This window comes from Nerophis lumbriciformis, linkage group LG16, assembly GCF_033978685.3.
Source record: "Nerophis lumbriciformis linkage group LG16, RoL_Nlum_v2.1, whole genome shotgun sequence".
Classification (NCBI taxonomy): domain Eukaryota; kingdom Metazoa; phylum Chordata; class Actinopteri; order Syngnathiformes; family Syngnathidae; genus Nerophis; species Nerophis lumbriciformis.
The window spans coordinates 31,572,099-31,589,164 of NC_084563.2; the positions used below are offsets into that span (position 1 = coordinate 31,572,099).

At 39.0% G+C, this 17,066-nt stretch overlaps 1 protein-coding gene across 1 annotated transcript in view; it reads left to right on the top strand.

Annotated features, from left to right (window-relative positions):
- Window positions 1-9,093, top strand: part of wfs1a (Wolfram syndrome 1a (wolframin)) — a 35,226-nt gene extending 26,133 nt beyond the window's left edge. Inside the window, exons 11-12 of the mRNA XM_061976992.2 lie at window positions 601-764; window positions 833-9,093. Of these exons, the coding sequence (XP_061832976.1) occupies window positions 601-764; window positions 833-2,003 (1,335 nt within the window). The 3' untranslated portion in view covers window positions 2,004-9,093. The remainder of the gene's footprint in view (window positions 1-600; window positions 765-832) is intronic.
- Window positions 9,094-17,066: the final 7,973 nt, after the last annotated feature.

The following is a 17,066-nucleotide window of genomic DNA, read 5'->3' on the forward strand; positions in this document are numbered from 1 at the left end:
TATATATATATATATATATATGTATATATAGCCTATACAGATTTATATGTGTACATATTATATTAATATAATTGATATAATTGGATATTAAGAGTATGTGAAAGTTTGAACCTTGTTTACTTCCATGACGACCTTCTTAAAGTTTTGTTATCAATCAGAAATATCAAGCATCCAAAATGCGGCAAACATGGATAAGTATGGAGTGTGTTATGCTTTTTTTCCCCATCATGCTTTGTAATGTATGTAAAAGGGTCTAATTTAGACTTTTTTCTATGGTGATAGATGTTTTTTATAATATCCACAAAAGTTCAGTGACCATTTTTGCCATTTTGCGCCATGACTAGGGAAGGTTGTTTGTATTGGGTAGTATAAATAAATGCTGCACATTCAGAGCATAATAAACGGTCATTGACCAGAATAAGCTTATGTTGCCCACCTGATGGTGACATAATAATAGCATCAAAAATGTTAGACTTTTAAAATGAATGCAAAGATCTTCCGAGGAACTTTGAAGACGCAGGCGAGCCGTAGTCTGGACACCCCTGGCTTATACAAAGAAAGATCAAACAATGATGTTTTTGTTTGTTTTTTTCAATGCAGGTTGCATCGTCGCTTTGTAGCCTGACACAGTTCCTGCCTCAGAACATGACGAGGCTCAGCTTCCTGGGACGCACCTTTGCCACGCTGCCTCTCGGGGAGTCCGTAGTGCTCCAGCTCAGTATTCCCTGCCTGCTGTATGTTTGTCTTTTCTACCTGTTCTTCAGGTGAGACCCCCCCAAATGTTTCTTCCTGATTACAGTTTCACTATTGATGACTTTCTCCCCACGATTAGCATGGCCAGGAAGCGTGGCTTCCGAGGGACGTACTGCATCCTGGTGCCCTACTTGGTGTGCTTCATGTGGTGTGAGTTCTCCGTGGTGCTTCTCCAAAATTCCACCGCCGTCGGTATAATCCGCACCTGCGTCGCCTACTTCCTCTTCCTGTTTGCGCTGCCCGTCCTGGCGTTGGGCCTTGCCGTCATGCTCCTCATCCAGCTCTTCAAGTGGTTCCTAGAGCTGGAGCTCACCAAGATGATCGTCACCTTGGTCGTATGCGCCATCCCCGTCATCCTGCGGCTGTGGACGCGTTTCAGCACGTCTATTCTGGATGTTTTCCGCTCGCTGACGCGCCGGGGCCCCGTCAAACTCATCCTACTTTGCATCTCCATGGTGATCCTCCTCTTCTCCATCTACGTGTATCACGCAGAAGGTCAGAAAGTCTACAACTCCACCCTGACTTGGAACCAGTACAGCCAAGCCTGTGGACCGCCCGCCTGGCAGTCCAAAGGTATGGCCAAGACACAGATCTTCTGTAGCCACCTGCAGGGCCACAGGGTCACCTGGACCGGACGTTTTAAGCATGTCAGCGTTGCTGAGACGGAGAACGGGGCGCAGTCCGTCATCAACATGTTGCCGGTCTTTCTTGGGGACTGGCTGCGATGTCTCTACGGTGAGACTTACCCTATATGCGAGCCGAAGAACGTGACGGTCGCGAACCTGACAGCTTCCGGCGCCACAGTCTCGCTGCCCGTGCTGCTACAGATGCAAGAAGAGGAGGAGTTATGTCAGATCAAAGCCTTGGCCAAACACACCTGCCACGTCAAGCGCTTCGACAGCTACAGATTCCAAGTCACCGTAGGGATGACCAGGGATGAAAGCGTTGAGGCGGACGACCCGGGCAGGGACATCGTGCTCATGGCCAGCAATGAGTTCCGACAGGTTCTCTTCAACCTGGAACCCGGTAACATGGTGGAGTTCTGTACCAAGCTGGAGGGCCGTTTAGGGGCGAGGGCCCCGGCCTTCGAGTTGAAGGCGGTCAACTGCCTGGACTGTGTTTCACCAATGTTGACTGGGGGCAGGCAGGTGAAGATCGAGAGAGACTGGAGACGTACCACCATGCGAGCCCTGAAGTTTGCGTTTGACTTTTTTTTCTCTCCCTTCTTGTCCGCAAAGATCACGGGCTGAGAACACACACCCGGCAGCTCAGACTGAGGCAGAACTTCTCTGTCGTTAATTGATGTTTACTTTTTTGATTGTTGCTCTGCTTCATGCAGGAGTTGACAGTTTGTTTACATACGTCTTAAGTGGAGGACACCAGCTATGGTGCCATACTGCTGGACCGTGGTGGGCTCACAGGTCAACTGGAACCTATGCCAGTGGACTTTGGGCCAGAGGTGGACAGTTCCCATGCCAGTTACGTCAAATCTGACAGATACTGTACTAGTCACTGGAGTACAAAACATAGCCTGCTTGGCAGCGTTGTGTCATTAGAGTCAACATTGAAACAATTTCTTAAGTTCTTAGGCACCGATGTCCTAAACATTTCAGTACACACTACAAGGGGCACCGCAGTTTTTTCTCCATGTCAAGAATCTTATTGATTTCAGAGAACACTTTCCCCCAACTGGCTGAGGAACCTCCACTCAAAGGTCTAATCCATTGTTTTTATTTTTTGGAATTATTGTTGACATTCATCATTGTTCATGTTTGGTAAGTCCATAGTAGACTTTCATGCGGTGTTTGTCGGCCACTCTACTGGAGATGAATGTTTTGAAGGAGCACTTTTAATGCTTCGTACCTCGTCATGTGTGGACATATTTTCAGTATTATTTATATATCTTATCTTAGCATGTGATTTTTCAGTTTTTTTTGCTGTGTGATGCTAATAATTTCTGGTTACCTACCGTTTAAGTTATTAATGGTATGCCTTATGAAAACGACCAGTGCCTACTATTTATTAATTGAATGTATGTCACAAAAAAGGTTGAAATATTTTGTCACCGTAGAGCAGTGGTCACCAACCTTTTCAAGCCCAAGGTCCGTGGTCTCAGCAACAAACCAAAGCAAGATCCACCCCTCCTATATATATATTACTTTTGTATATATAAATCAACACAAAATCCGTACTTTGGAGCAATGTTCACGGACTCTAGTCTTTGGCTGACTGGCTTCCCTGCGTCACAGTCAAGCGATAATGGTCATGGACTCTGGTTAAAGGAAGAGTCGTTTGATGTTGGATGCTAGAAAATGTCCGATGTGTTGAAACAGTCAGCCCTAATCCATTGTTGCTGCTCGTCACGTCAATGCACGTTTGCGAGACGAGCGGGTGTAGCGTGCGGCCGTGTTCGGGAGGTGTAGTAGATGTGAGGCTGAATAGTATGATAATAATCCTAATATTTTCACGATGGACCGGTAGTGTCCCAAAGATCGACATGGTCGATCCTGATCGACGGATTGGCGACCCCCGCGCTAGAGTTTAATGGTTTACATTAAGTACATTTTATTTATGTAGCGGCTATCACAGCAGAAGTTACTTTGGAGCAATGTTCACGGACTCTAGTATTTGGCTTGCTCGCTTCCCGGCGCTGCAGGCGAGCGATGACGGTCGTGGACTCCTGGTTGAAGGAAGAGTCGTTTGATGTTGGGTGCTAGAAAAGGGCCGATGCGTTGAAACAGGCAGCCTTAATGCATTGCTGCAGCTCGTGACGTCATGCGATGCGTGTTTGCGAGACGAGCGGGTGTAGCGCGCGGTCGCGCTCGGGAGGCGTGGTGGATATGAGGCTGAAAAGTGAGAGGCGAGGTGTGTTCAGGGGTTAAAATGCGGATCTGTTTGCGGGTCTGGGGTGTCACTGATGTCATTTTTTTTCCCTAATATTTTTACGATGGATCTGTGCAGTGCCAAAGATTGACTAGTCGATCGCGATCGACAGGTTGGCGACACCTGCTCTAGAGTTGAATGGTTTACATTAAGTCAATTCTATTTATATAGTGGCCATCACAGCAGAAGTTTCTTAAGGCGCTTTACCTTCTCCTTATATATTAAATAGAACCAAGGACCCTACTGGGCGACGGAGGAAAGGAAACACTCCATCTAGGGAAGAACCCTCAAACAGAACCCGGGCTGTCTGGAATAATGTCTTGGTTAAAGAAGATCTTGAAACTTGTATAATAAGGGACAACGTCTTTGGGAGAATACTAGAATGATGACACTGATTCTTCAATTTGAAGAGTAACCTTACCAACTAAATTTTAGACAGTGGGTAATTTCGTATGAATAAGTAAACAATCCTATTTATGCAATAGTACTATTATATTTTCAAAGTCATATTTGGGGCTCAGCCAATGTATGCTTTACAAGAAGCACTGTGTTGCCACTAAGGTATGGTATGGTATGGTATGGTCTTTATTGTCATTGCACAGGTACAACGGAATGTCATTTTCACCACAAACCTGTTTAAGATTAGACAAACAATGTACAGGTAGACCGAACAGGAACGGTGATGGGTCACCACTTACGGCAGCCTACGGTGCACACCTACCTCTGTGGTGATTAGAACACTCACCTGCGGCCAGTCCCACTCAAGCGCCTTTATTAGCCAGTCTCGCCGTCCAGTCGCTGCTAGATACAACTGTTTTTGGCTAATGTCACGCCTCCTGCCTCGAACACCACCACCGTGCCAAGACGGGACAGTACGTACTGTATGTAATGGTTTAGTTTACTAAAGTTACATTAAAGTACATTATATGTTTAAAGAATATAAGTATGTGTAATAGTAGAGATAATACTTTGTGTACATCTCTCTGTCTGGTGTGCCATGCCCGATACGGGCCTCGAGGAACTACACGGCATTTGAACTTTAACGGAGCACGCTGAGGTCTTTCCGTTGGTGGTACATGGTTCTGGCTTCGGCGTTGTATTCCATTAGAAATTGTAATATTGGTATGGTATGGTAGGGTATGCTCTTTATTGTCATTACACAAGTACAACGAAATGTTATTTTCAGATTAGACAAACATTGAACAGGTAGACTGAACAGAAACGGTGATGGGTCGCCACTTACGGCGCCCCGTAAAAGGTAGTTGCTGGGGGCGGATGAGTATAAAAAAGTCCGGGAAAAAAAACTCCATAGCCGATGAGCACATACACATGTTGACATAGAAACCACAAGACTAGCAACAGGAGTGGAGGGGACAGGTATCTGGCCCAAAGCTGCCAGCCACTAGGGCAGCTGCTCCGTTTGCTGTCATACCAAGTGGGGTGAAGCGGTGGCAATGGCGTGGAGTGGGGATGGGGGTATGTGTGCGACCGCCTTTGTCAAGAGCCTCTTCTGGCTTTCTTCCCGTTGAGGCAGAGATCTATATTTTGGAGGAGCTCTCTCTCTCTTTCTGGACTCGTCATTGGTAACTCTTTCGACCCAAGAGATCCCGAACATACACCTATAGAACCACATTTCTGTGGGTTACACCGTTTAGAGTCCATGTTTCCGAGCCGTTAAGAAGTACTGGCCAGGCGAAGATTTGAAGGATGCAGGTCTTGATAGGCATCGAAAGCTCTGTCTCACAAATGATAGGCTTAATTTCCTTGAAGACCTCCTCGGCTAAGCAGATCCGTCTACGTATCGATGGTCAGAAGTCGACCATGACAACATTTATGGAAACTCCGACGGGGACTTTGTCAAGTGGTCGCAAGATTGACTCCCTGTACAAGTTGAACTAGTCTGGGAATGCAATACATCCTTGACGAAGTCCTCGTTCGTCTTTGCCAAGAGCCTCCTCTGGCTTTTAGGACCTCGTCATTGGTAACTCTTTCGACCCAAGAGATCCCGAACATACGCCTATAGAACCACATTTCTGCAGATGTTTCTGCGGGTTACAGCTTTAAGAGTGTATGTTTCTGAGCCGTAAAGAAGTACTGGCCAGGCGAAGGTTTGAAGGACGCGGGTCTTGATAGGCATTGAAAGCTGTGTGTCACAAATGATAGGCTTCATTTCCTTGAAGACCTCCTCGGCGAAGCAGATCCGTCTACGTATCGATCGTCAGAAGTAACTAGTTGATAGTTGAATGTGTTGACTTGTTCAACCGTGGTGTCTTCTAACTTCAGAGTGCAGGTTGAAGGTGTTCCAGATTTCGATATGACCAAGCACTTTGTCTTCTTGCAGTGGATACTGAGACCTTTTGATTTTCCTTTGTTAGTTTGGTCCAGAAGTTGCTGGAGGCCTTCTTCGGTTGTTTCTATGAGAACGGTGTCATCTGCGTATCTGATATTGTTGACCATGACAACATTTATGGAGACTCCGACGGGGACTTTGTCAAGTGGTCGCAAGATTGACTCCCTGTACAAGTTGAACTAGTCTGGGAATGCAATACATCCTTGACGGAGTCCTCGTTCGCCTTTGCCAAGAGCCTCCTCTGGCTTTTAGGACCTCGTCATTGGTAAGTCTTTTGACCCAAGAGATCCCAAACATACGCCTATAGAACCACATTTCTGCAGATGTTTCTGCGGGTTACAGCTTTTAGAGTGCATGTTTCTGAGCCGTAAAGAAGTACTGGCCAGGCGAAGGTTTGAAGGACGCGGGTCTTGATAGGCATTGAAAGCTGTGTGTCACAAATGATAGGCTTCATTTCCTTGAAGACCTCCTCGGCTAAGCAAATCCGTCTACGTATCGATCGTCAGAAGTAACTAGTTGATAGTTGAATGTGTTGACTTGTTCAACCGTGGTGTCTCCTAACTTCAGAGTGCAGGTCGAAGGTGTTCCAGATTTCGATATGACCAAGCACTTCGTCTTCTTGCAGTTCATACTGAGACTTTTTGATTCGCCTTCGTTAGTTTGGTCCAGAAGTTGCTGGAGGTCTTTTTCGGTTGTTTCTATGAGAACGGTGTCATCTGCGTATCTGATATTGTCGACCATGACAACATTTATGGAGAATCCGACGGGGACTTTGTTAAGTGGTCGCAAGATTGACTCCCCGTACAAGTGGAACTAGTCTGGGGACGCAATACATCCTTGACGGACTCTTCGTTCGATCTTGGTCTAGTTTGTTAGTCCGCATGGAGGATGCATGTGTGATAATAGAAATAACACAGTGAAACACATTGTCCTTCTTGTCAGATTGAAACATTTTATTAATATACATTCCTTCATTTTTTTGGTAGATATAGATATACACTCGAGTAGCATTGTTTAGTGGCAACATGCTGCTGCTACACTCGCAGAACGCAGACTCTCTCTTAGTTTCTACGTGGTGATGTGATGACAACTGAAGTCCTGAAACTTACATAACCTTTTCCCCGGTTGTAAACAACTCACTCGGGGGGTTCTGTCATAGCGGATTTGACTTTGTCAAACCAATTAGTCCAAGATGTGCATCCAAAAACCCGGGCAAAGGTATGTGAATGTTTGTGAAGGCTGAGGAAAGTGTAGCTCAACCCATGACTTTCTTCAATGTTTGCATCAGATGCCCAAAGTTGGGTCCGAACTTTGGCCTGTCGTGACTTTTCCTTTGGCCCGCCAAAGGGTGGCTTGCAGTTGTAACATTTTCACACTGACCTCTTTCACAATCATTGGCTGCATGTCTACAAGGCTACACTGTAAAAAAACAAAAGTCTGATTTTATTCTAAAAACCTGGCAGCTCAGTCGTCAGAAGCTTACCACAAAATCATCAGTGGTCGCATTTTTACATTTGCAGTGTTGCACGGTCAAAACGGGGGAACGTAGATTTTACGGTTAAAAAAAAAAGTAGCAGCTCTGTCACCGGGATTTAGGGTTAGAGAAATTTGCGGTAAAAATAACAGTGATGCTTTTTTCAAATGTATGGTAATGTACTGTAAAATTCTAAAAGAAAAACTCAAATGTTTCCATATATAAGTTTGTTTTTCTTTTGTAATTGAGTGGGTGCGGCTTATATCTGGAGGAATGTTAGTTTTTCTTTTATAATTGAGTGGGTGCGGCTTATATATGGAAGAAAAACAATTTGTAGCTGAGTGGGTGCGGCTTATATCTGGAAAAATGTTTGTTTTTCTTTTAAAATTGAGTGGGTGCGGCTTATATCTGGAAGAATGTTAGTTTTTCTTTTTTAATTGAGTGGGTGCGGCTTATATGGGGAAAAAAGTATTTTATAATTGAGTGGGTGCGGCTTATATCTGGAAAAATGTTAGTTTTTCTTTCGTAATTGAGTGGGTGCGGCTTGTATATGGAAAACACTGTTTTTGTAATTGGGTGGGTGCGGCTTATATATGGGAAAAAATTATAATTGAGTGGGTGCGGCTTATATCTGGAAAAATGTTTGTATTTCTTTTATAATTGAGTGGGTGCGGCTTATATATGGAAAAAATGTTTTTGTGATTGGGTGGGTGCGGCTTATATATGGGGGGGAATTATAATTGAGTGGGTGCAGCTTATATCTGGAAAAATGTTTGTTTTTCTTTTATAATTGAGTGGGTGCGGCTTATATATGGGGGAAAAATTATAGCTGGGTGGGTGCGGCTTATATCTGGAAAAATGCTTGTTTTTCTTTTAAAATTGAGTGGGTGCGGCTTATATCTGGAAGAATGTTAGTTTTTCTTTTTTAATTGAGTGGGTGCGGCTTATATGGGGGGGAAGTATTTTATAATTGAGTGGGTGCGGCTTATATCTGGAAAAAAATTAGTCTTTCTTTTATAATTGAGTGGGTGCGGCTTATTTATGGGAAAAAATGTTTTTGTAATTGGGTGGGTGCGGCTTATATGTGGAAAAAATTATAATTGAGTGGGTGCGGCTTATATCTGGAAAAATGTTTGTTTTTCTTTTATAATTGAGTGGGTGCGGCTTATATATGGGAAAAAATTTATGGCTGCGTGGGTGCGGCTTATATCTGGAAAAATGTTTGTTTTTCTTTTAAAATTGAGTGGGTGCGGCTTATATCTGGAAGAATGTTAGTTTTTCTTTTTTAATTGAGTGGGTACGGCTTATATATGGGGAAAAAAGTATTTTATAATTGAGTGGGTGCGGCTTATATCTGGAAAAATGTTAGTTTTTCTTTTATAATTGAGTGGGTGCGGGTTATATATGGAAAAAAAATAGTTTTTCTTTTATAATTGAGTGGCTGCGGCTTATATATGGGAAAAAATGATTTTTATAGCTGAGTGGGTGTGGCTTATATCTGGAAGAATGTTAGTTTTTCTTTTTTAATTGAGTGGGTGCGGCTTATATCTGGAAAAATGTTAGTTTTTCTTTTATAATTGAGTGGGTGCGGCTTATATATGGAAAAAATAGTTTTTCTTTTATAATTGAGTGGGTGCGGCTTATATATGGAAAAAATGTTTTTGTGACTGGGTGGGTGCGGCTTATATGTGGGGGGGAATTTATAATTGAGTGGGTGCGGCTTATATCTGGAAAAATGTTTGTTTTTCTTTTATAGTTGAGTGGGTGCGGCTTATATATGGAAAAACTGTTTTTTTATAGCTGAGTGGGTGTGGCTTATATCTGGAAAAATTTTTGTTTTTCTTTTAAAATTGAGTGGGTGCGGCTTATATCTGGAAGAATGTTAGTTTTTCTTTTTTAATTGAGTGGGTGCGGCTTATATATGGGGGGGGAAGCATTTTATAATTGAGTGGGTGCGGCTTATATCTGGAAGAATGTTAGTTTTTCTTTCATAATTGAGTGGGTGCGGCTTATATGCGGAAAAAAAAGTATTTTATAATTGAGTGGGTGCGGCTTATATCTGGAAAAATGTTTGTTTTTCTTTTAAAATTGAGTGGCTGTGGCTTATATCTGGAAACATTTAAATTTTTCTTTTATAGTTGTAGTGGGTGTGGGTTATATATGGAAACATTTTTGTCTTTCTTTTATAATTGAGTGGGTGCGGCTTATATATGCAAAAACATGTCTTATAATTGAGTGGGTGCAGCTTATATGTGGAAAAAATGTAGTTTTTCTTTTAAAATTTAATGAGTGCGGCTTCTATCTGGAAGAATGTTAGTTTTTCTTTTATAATTGAGTGGGTGCGGCTTATAAATGGAAAAAAATAAGTATTTTATAATTGAGTGGGTGCGGCTTATATCTGGAAAAATGTTAGTTTTTCTTTTACAATTGAGTGGGTGCGGCTTATATCTGGAAGAATGTTAGTTTTTCTTTTTTAATTGAGTGGGTACGGCTTAATGGGGAAAAAAGTATTTTATAATTGAGTGGGTGCGGCTTATATCTGGAAAAATTTTAGTTTTTCTTTTATAATTGAGTGGGTGCGGGTTATATATGGGAAAAAAATAGTTTTTCTTTTATAATTGAGTGGCTGCGGCTTATATATGGGAAAAACTGATTTTTATAGCTGAGTGGGTGTGGCTTATATCTGGAAAATGTTAGTTTTTCTTTTTTAATTGAGTGGGTGCGGCTTATATCTGGAAAAATGTTAGTTTTTCTTTTATAATTGAGTGGGTGCGGCTTATATATGGAAAAAAATAGTTTTTCTTTTATAATTGAGTGGGTGCGGCTTATATATGGAAAAAATGTTTTTGTGATTGGGTGGTTGCGGCTTATATATGGGGGGAATTTATAATTGAGTGGGTGCGGCTTATATCTGGAAAAATGTTTGTTTTTCTTTTATAGTTGGGTGGGTGCGGCTTATATATGGAAAAAACTGTTTTTTATAGCTGAGTGGGTGTGGCTTATATCTGGAAAAAATTTTGTTTTTGTTTTAAAATTGAGTGGGTGCGGCTTATATCTGGAAGAATGTTAGTTTTTCTTTTTTAATTGAGTGGGTGCGGCTTATATATGGGGGGGAAAAGCATTTTATAATTGAGTGGGTGCGGCTTATATCTGGAAGAATGTTAGTTTTTCTTTCATAATTGAGTGGGTGCGGCCTATATACGGAAAAAAAGTATTTTATAATTGAGTGGGTGTGGCTTATATCTGGAAAAATGTTTGTTTTTCTTTTAAAATTGAGTGGCTGTGGCTTATATCTGGAAACATTTAAATTTTTCTTTTATAGTTGTAGTGGGTGTGGGTTATATATGGAAACATTTTTGTCTTTCTTTTATAATTGAGTGGGTGCGGCTTATATATGCAAAAACATGTCTTTTATAGTTGAGTGGGTGCGGCTTATATGTGGAAAAAATGTAGTTTTTCTTTTAAAATTGAATGGGTGCGGCTTCTATCTGGAAGAATGTTAGTTTTTCTTTTATAATTGAGTGGGTGCGGCTTATAAATGAAAAAAAAATAAGTATTTCATAATTGAGTGGGTGCGGCTTATATCTGGAAAAATGTTAGTTTTTCTTTTATAATTGAGTGGGTGCGGCTTATATGTGGGAAAAAAGTTTTATGGTTGAGTGGGTGCGGCTTATATCTGGAAGAATGTTAGTTTTTCTTTTTTAATTGAGTGGGTGCGGCTTATATCTGGAAAAATGTTAGTTTTTCTTTTATAATTGAGTGGGTGTGGCTTATAGATGGAAAAAAAAAGTTTTATAATTGAGTGGGTGCGCCTTATATATGGAAAAAATGTATTTTATAATTGAGTGGGTGCGGCTTATATATGGAAAAAAGTATTTTATAATTGAGTGGGTGCGGCTTATATCTGGAAAAAAAATTGTTTTTCTTTTAAAATTGAGTGGCTGTGGCTTATATCTGGAAACATTTAAATTTTTCTTTTATAGTTGTAGTGGGTGTGGGTTATATATGGAAACATTTTTGTCTTTCTTTTATAATTGAGTGGGTGCGGCTTATATATGCAAAAACATGTCTTTTATAATTGAGTGGGTGCGGCTTATATGTGGAAAAATGTAGTTTTTCTTTTAAAATTGAATGAGTGCGGCTTCTATCTGGAAGAATGTTAGTTTTTCTTTTATAATTGAGTGGGTGCGGCTTATATCTGGAAAAATGTTAGTTTTTCTTTTATAATTGAGTGGGTGCGGCTTATATCTGGAAAAAATGTTTTTGTGGTTGGGTGGGTGCGGCTTATATATGGGGGGAAAATTTACAATTGAGTGGGTGCGGCTTGTATCTGGAAAAATGTTTGTTTTTCTTTTATAGTTGAGTGGGTGCGGCTTATATATGGAAAAACCTGTTTTTTATAGCTGAGTGGGTGTGGCTTATATCTGGAAACATTTTTGTTTTTGTTTTAAAATTGAGTGGGTGCGGCTTATATCTGGAAGAATGTTAGTTTTTCTTTTTTAATTGAGTGGGTGCGGCTTATATATGGGGGGGGAAAGCATTTTATATTTGAGTGGGTGCGGCTTATATCTGGAAGAATGTTAGTTTTTCTTTCATAATTGAGTGGGTGCGGCCTATATACGGGAAAAAAGTATTTTATAATTGAGTGGGTGCGGCTTATATCTGGGAAAATGTTTGTTTTTCTTTTAAAATTGAGTGGCTGTGGCTTATATCTGGAAACATTTAAATTTTTCTTTTATAGTTGTAGTGGGTGTGGGTTATATATGGAAACATTCTTGTCTTTCTTTTATAATTGAGTGGGTGCGGCTTATATATGCAAAAACATGTCTTTTATAATTGAGTGGGTGCGGCTTATATGTGGAAAAATTTAGTTTTTCTTTTAAAATTGAATGGGTGCGGCTTCTATCTGGAAGAATGTTAGTTTTTCTTTTATAATTGAGTGGGTGCGGCTTATAAATGGAAAAAAAATAAGTATTTTATAATTGAGTGGGTGCGGCTTATATCTGGAAAAATGTTAGTTTTTCTTTTATAATTGAGTGGGTGCGGCTTATATATGGGGAAAAAAGTTTTATAATTGAGTGGGTGCGGCTTATATCTGGAAGAATGTTAGTTTTTCTTTTTTGATTGAGTGGGTGCGGCTTATATCTGGAAAAATGTTAGTTTTTCTTTTATAATTGAGTGGGTGTGGCTTATGGATGGAAAAAAAATGTTTTATAATTGAGTGGGTGCGCCTTATATATGGAAAAACATGTCTTTTATAATTGGGTGGGTGCGGCTTATATATGGAAGAATGTTTGTTTTTCTTTCATAGCTGAGTGGGTGCGGCTTATATATGGAAAAAGTATTTTATAATTGAGTGGGTGCGGCTTATATCTGGAAAAATGTTTGTTTTTCTTTTAAAATTGAGTGGCTGTGGCTTATATCTGGAAACATTTAAATTTTTATTTTATAGTTGTAGTGGGTGTGGGTTATATATGGAAACATTTTTGTCTTTCTTTTATAATTGAGTGGGTGCGGCTTATATATGCAAAAACATGTCTTTTATAATTGAGTGGGTGCGACTTATATGTGGAAAAAATGTAGTTTTTCTTTTAAAATTGAATGAGTGCGGCTTCTATCTGGAAGAATGTTAGTTTTTCTTTTATAATTGAGTGGGTGCGGCTTATAAATGGAAAAAAAATAAGTATTTTATAATTGAGTGGGTGCGGCTTATATCTGGAAAAATTTTAGTTTTTCTTTTGTAATTGAGTGGGTGCGGCTTATATCTGGAAGAATGTTAGTTTTTCTTTTTTAATTGAGTGGGTACGGCTTATATATGGGGAAAAAGTATTTTATAATTGAGTGGGTGCGGCTTATATCTGGAAAAATGTTAGTTTTTCTTTTATAATTGAGTGGGTGCGGGTTATATATGGGGAAAAAAATAGTTTTTCTTTTATAATTGAGTGGCTGCGGCTTATATATGGAAAAAAACTGATTTTTATAGCTGAGTGGGTGTGGCTTATATCTGGAAGAATGTTAGTTTTTCTTTTTTAATTGAGTGGGTGCGGCTTATATCTGGAAAAATGTTGGTTTTTCTTTTATAATTGAGTGGGTGCGGCTTATATATGGGAAAAAATAGTTTTTCTTTTATAATTGAGTGGGTGCGGCTTATATATGGGAAAAAAAATTTGGCTGGGTGGGTGCGGCTTATATATGGGGGGAAATTTATAATTGAGTGGGTGCGGCTTATATCTGGAAAAATGTTTGTTTTTCTTTTATAGTTGGGTGGGTGCGGCTTATATATGGAAAAACTGTTTTTTATAGCTGAGTGGGTGTGGCTTTTATCTGGAAAAAATTTTGTTTTAAAATTGAGTGGGTGCGGCTTATATCTGGAAGAATGTTAGTTTTTCTTTTTTAATTGAGTGGGTGCGGCTTATATATGGGGGGGAAAAGCATTTTATAATTGAGTGGGTGCGGCTTATATCTGGAAGAATGTTAGTTTTTCTTTCATAATTGAGTGGGTGCGGCCTATATACGGAAAAAAGTATTTTATAATTGAGTGGGTGCGGCTTATATCTGGAAAAATGTTTGTTTTTCTTTTAAAATTGAGTGGCTGTGGCTTATATCTGGAAACATTTAAATTTTTCTTTTATAGTTGTAGTGGGTGTGGGTTATATATGGAAACATTTTTGTCTTTCTTTTATAATTGAGTGGGTGCGGCTTATATATGCAAAAACATGTCTTTTATAATTGAGTGGGTGTGGCTTGTATGTGGAAAAAATGTAGTTTTTCTTTTAAAATTGAATGGGTGCGGCTTCTATCTGGAAGAATGTTAGTTTTTCTTTTATAATTGAGTGGGTGCGGCTTATAAATGGAAAAAAAATAAGTATTTTATAATTGAGTGGGTGCGGCTTATATCTGGAAAAATGTTAGTTTTTCTTTTATAATTGAGTGGGTGCGGCTTATATGTGGGGAAAAAAGTTTTATGATTGAGTGGGTGCGGCTTATATCTGGAAGAATGTTAGTTTTTCTTTTTTAATTGAGTGGGTGCGGCTTATATCTGGAAAAATGTTAGTTTTTCTTTTATAATTGAGTGGGTGTGGCTTATAGATGGAAAAAAAATGCTTTATAATTGAGTGGGTGCGCCTTATATATGGAAAAAATGTATTTTATAATTGAGTGGGTGCGGCTTATATATGGAAGAATGTTTGTTTTTCTTTCATAGCTGAGTGGGTGCGGCTTATATATGGAAAAAAGTATTTTATGGTTGAGTGGGTGCGGCTTATATCTGGAAACATTTAAATTTTTCTTTTATAGTTGTAGTGGGTGTGGGTTATATATGGAAACATTTAAATTTTTCTTTTATAGTTGTAGTGGGTGTGGGTTATATATGGAAACATTTTTGTCTTTCTTTTATAATTGAGTGGGTGCGGCTTATATATGCAAAAACATGTCTTTTATAATTGAGTGGGTGCGGCTTATATGTGGAAAAAATTTAGTTTTTCTTTTAAAATTGAATGGGTGCGGCTTCTATCTGGAAGAATTTTAGTTTTTCTTTTATAATTGAGTGGGTGCGGCTTATAAATGGAAAAAAAATAAGTATTTTATAATTGAGTGGGTGCGGCTTATATCTGGAAAAATGTTAGTTTTTCTTTTATAATTGAGTGGGTGCGGCTTATATGTGGGGAAAAAAGTTTTATAATTGAGTGGGTGCGGCTTATATCTGGAAGAATGTTAGTTTTTCTTTTTTAATTGAGTGGGTGCGGCTTATATCTGGAAAAATGTTAGTTTTTCTTTTATAATTGAGTGGGTGTGGCTTATAGATGGAAAAAAAAAGTTTTATAATTGAGTGGGTGCGCCTTATATATGGAAGAATGTTTGTTTTTCTTTCATAGTTGAGTGGGTGCGGCTTATATATGGAAGAATGTTTGTTTTTCTTTCATAGTTGAGTGGGTGCGGCTTATATATGGAAAAAAAGTATTTTATAGTTGAGTGGGTGCGGCTTATATCTGGAAAAATGTTTATTTTTCTTTTAAAATTGAGTGACTGTGGCTTATATCTGGAAACATTTAAATTTTTCTTTTATAGTTGTAGTGGGTGTGGGTTATATATGGAAACATTTTTGTCTTTCTTTTATAATTGAGTGGGTGCGGCTTATATATGCAAAAACATGTCTTTTATAATTGAGTGGGTGCGGCTTATATGTGGAAAAAAATGTAGTTTTTCTTTTAGAATTGAATGGGTGCGGCTTCTATCTGGAAGAATGTTAGTTTTTCTTTTATAATTGAGTGGGTGCGGCTTATAAATGGAAAAAAAATAAGTATTTTATAATTGAGTGGGTGTGGCTTATATCTGGAAAAATGTTAGTTTTTCTTTTATAATTGAGTGGGTGCGGCTTATATATGGGGAAAAAAGTTTTGTGGTTGAGTGGGTGCGGCTTATATCTGGAAGAATGTTAGTTTTTCTTTTTTAATTGAGTGGGTGCGGCTTATATCTGGAAAAATGTTAGTTTTTCTTTTATAATTGAGTGGGTGTGGCTTATAGATGGAAAAAAAAAGTTTTATAATTGAGTGGGTGCGCCTTATATATGGAAGAATGTTTGTTTTTCTTTCATAGTTGAGTGGGTGCGGCTTATATATGGGAAAAAAGTATTTTGTAGTTGAGTGGGTGCGGCTTATATCTGGAAAAATGTTTGTTTTTCTTTTAAAATTGAGTGGCTGTGGCTTATATCTGGAAACATTTAAATTTTTCTTTTATAGTTGTAGTGGGTGTGGGTTATATATGGAAACATTTTTGTCTTTCTTTTATAATTGAGTGGGTGCGGCTTATATATGCAAAAACATGTCTTTTATAATTGAGTGGGTGCGGCTTATATGTGGAAAAAATGTAGTTTTTCTTTTAAAATTGAATGGGTGCGGCTTCTATCTGGAAGAATGTTAGTTTTTCTTTTATAATTGAGTGGGTGCGGCTTATAAATGGAAAAAAAATAAGTATTTTATAATTGAGTGGGTGCGGCTTATATCTGGAAAAATGTTAGTTTTTCTTTTATAATTGAGTGGGTGCGGCTTATATATGGGGGAAAAAAGTTTTGTGGTTGAGTGGGTGCGGCTTATATCTGGAAGAATGTTAGTTTTTCTTTTTTAATTGAGTGGGTGCGGCTTATATCTGGAAAAATGTTAGTTTTTCTTTTATAATTGAGTGGGTGTGGCTTATAGATGGAAAAAAAATGTTTTATAATTGAGTGGGTGCGCCTTATATATGGAAAAAAATGTCTTTTATAATTGAGTGGGTGCGGCTTATATATGGAAGAATGTTTGTTTTTCTTTTATAGTTGAGTGGGTGCGGCTTATATATGGAAAAAAAATAAGTATTTTATAATTGAGTGGGTGCGGCTTATATCTGGAAAAATGTTAGTTTTTCTTTTATAATTGAGTGGGTGCGGCTTATATATGGGGGGAAAAAGTTTTGTGGTTGAGTGGGTGCGGCTTATATCTGGAAGAATGTTAGTTTTTCTTTTTTAATTGAGTGGGTGCGGCTTATATCTGGAAAAATGTTAGTTTTTCTTTTATAATTGAGTGGGTGTGGCTTATAGATGGAAAAAAAATGTTTTATAATTGAGTGGGTGCG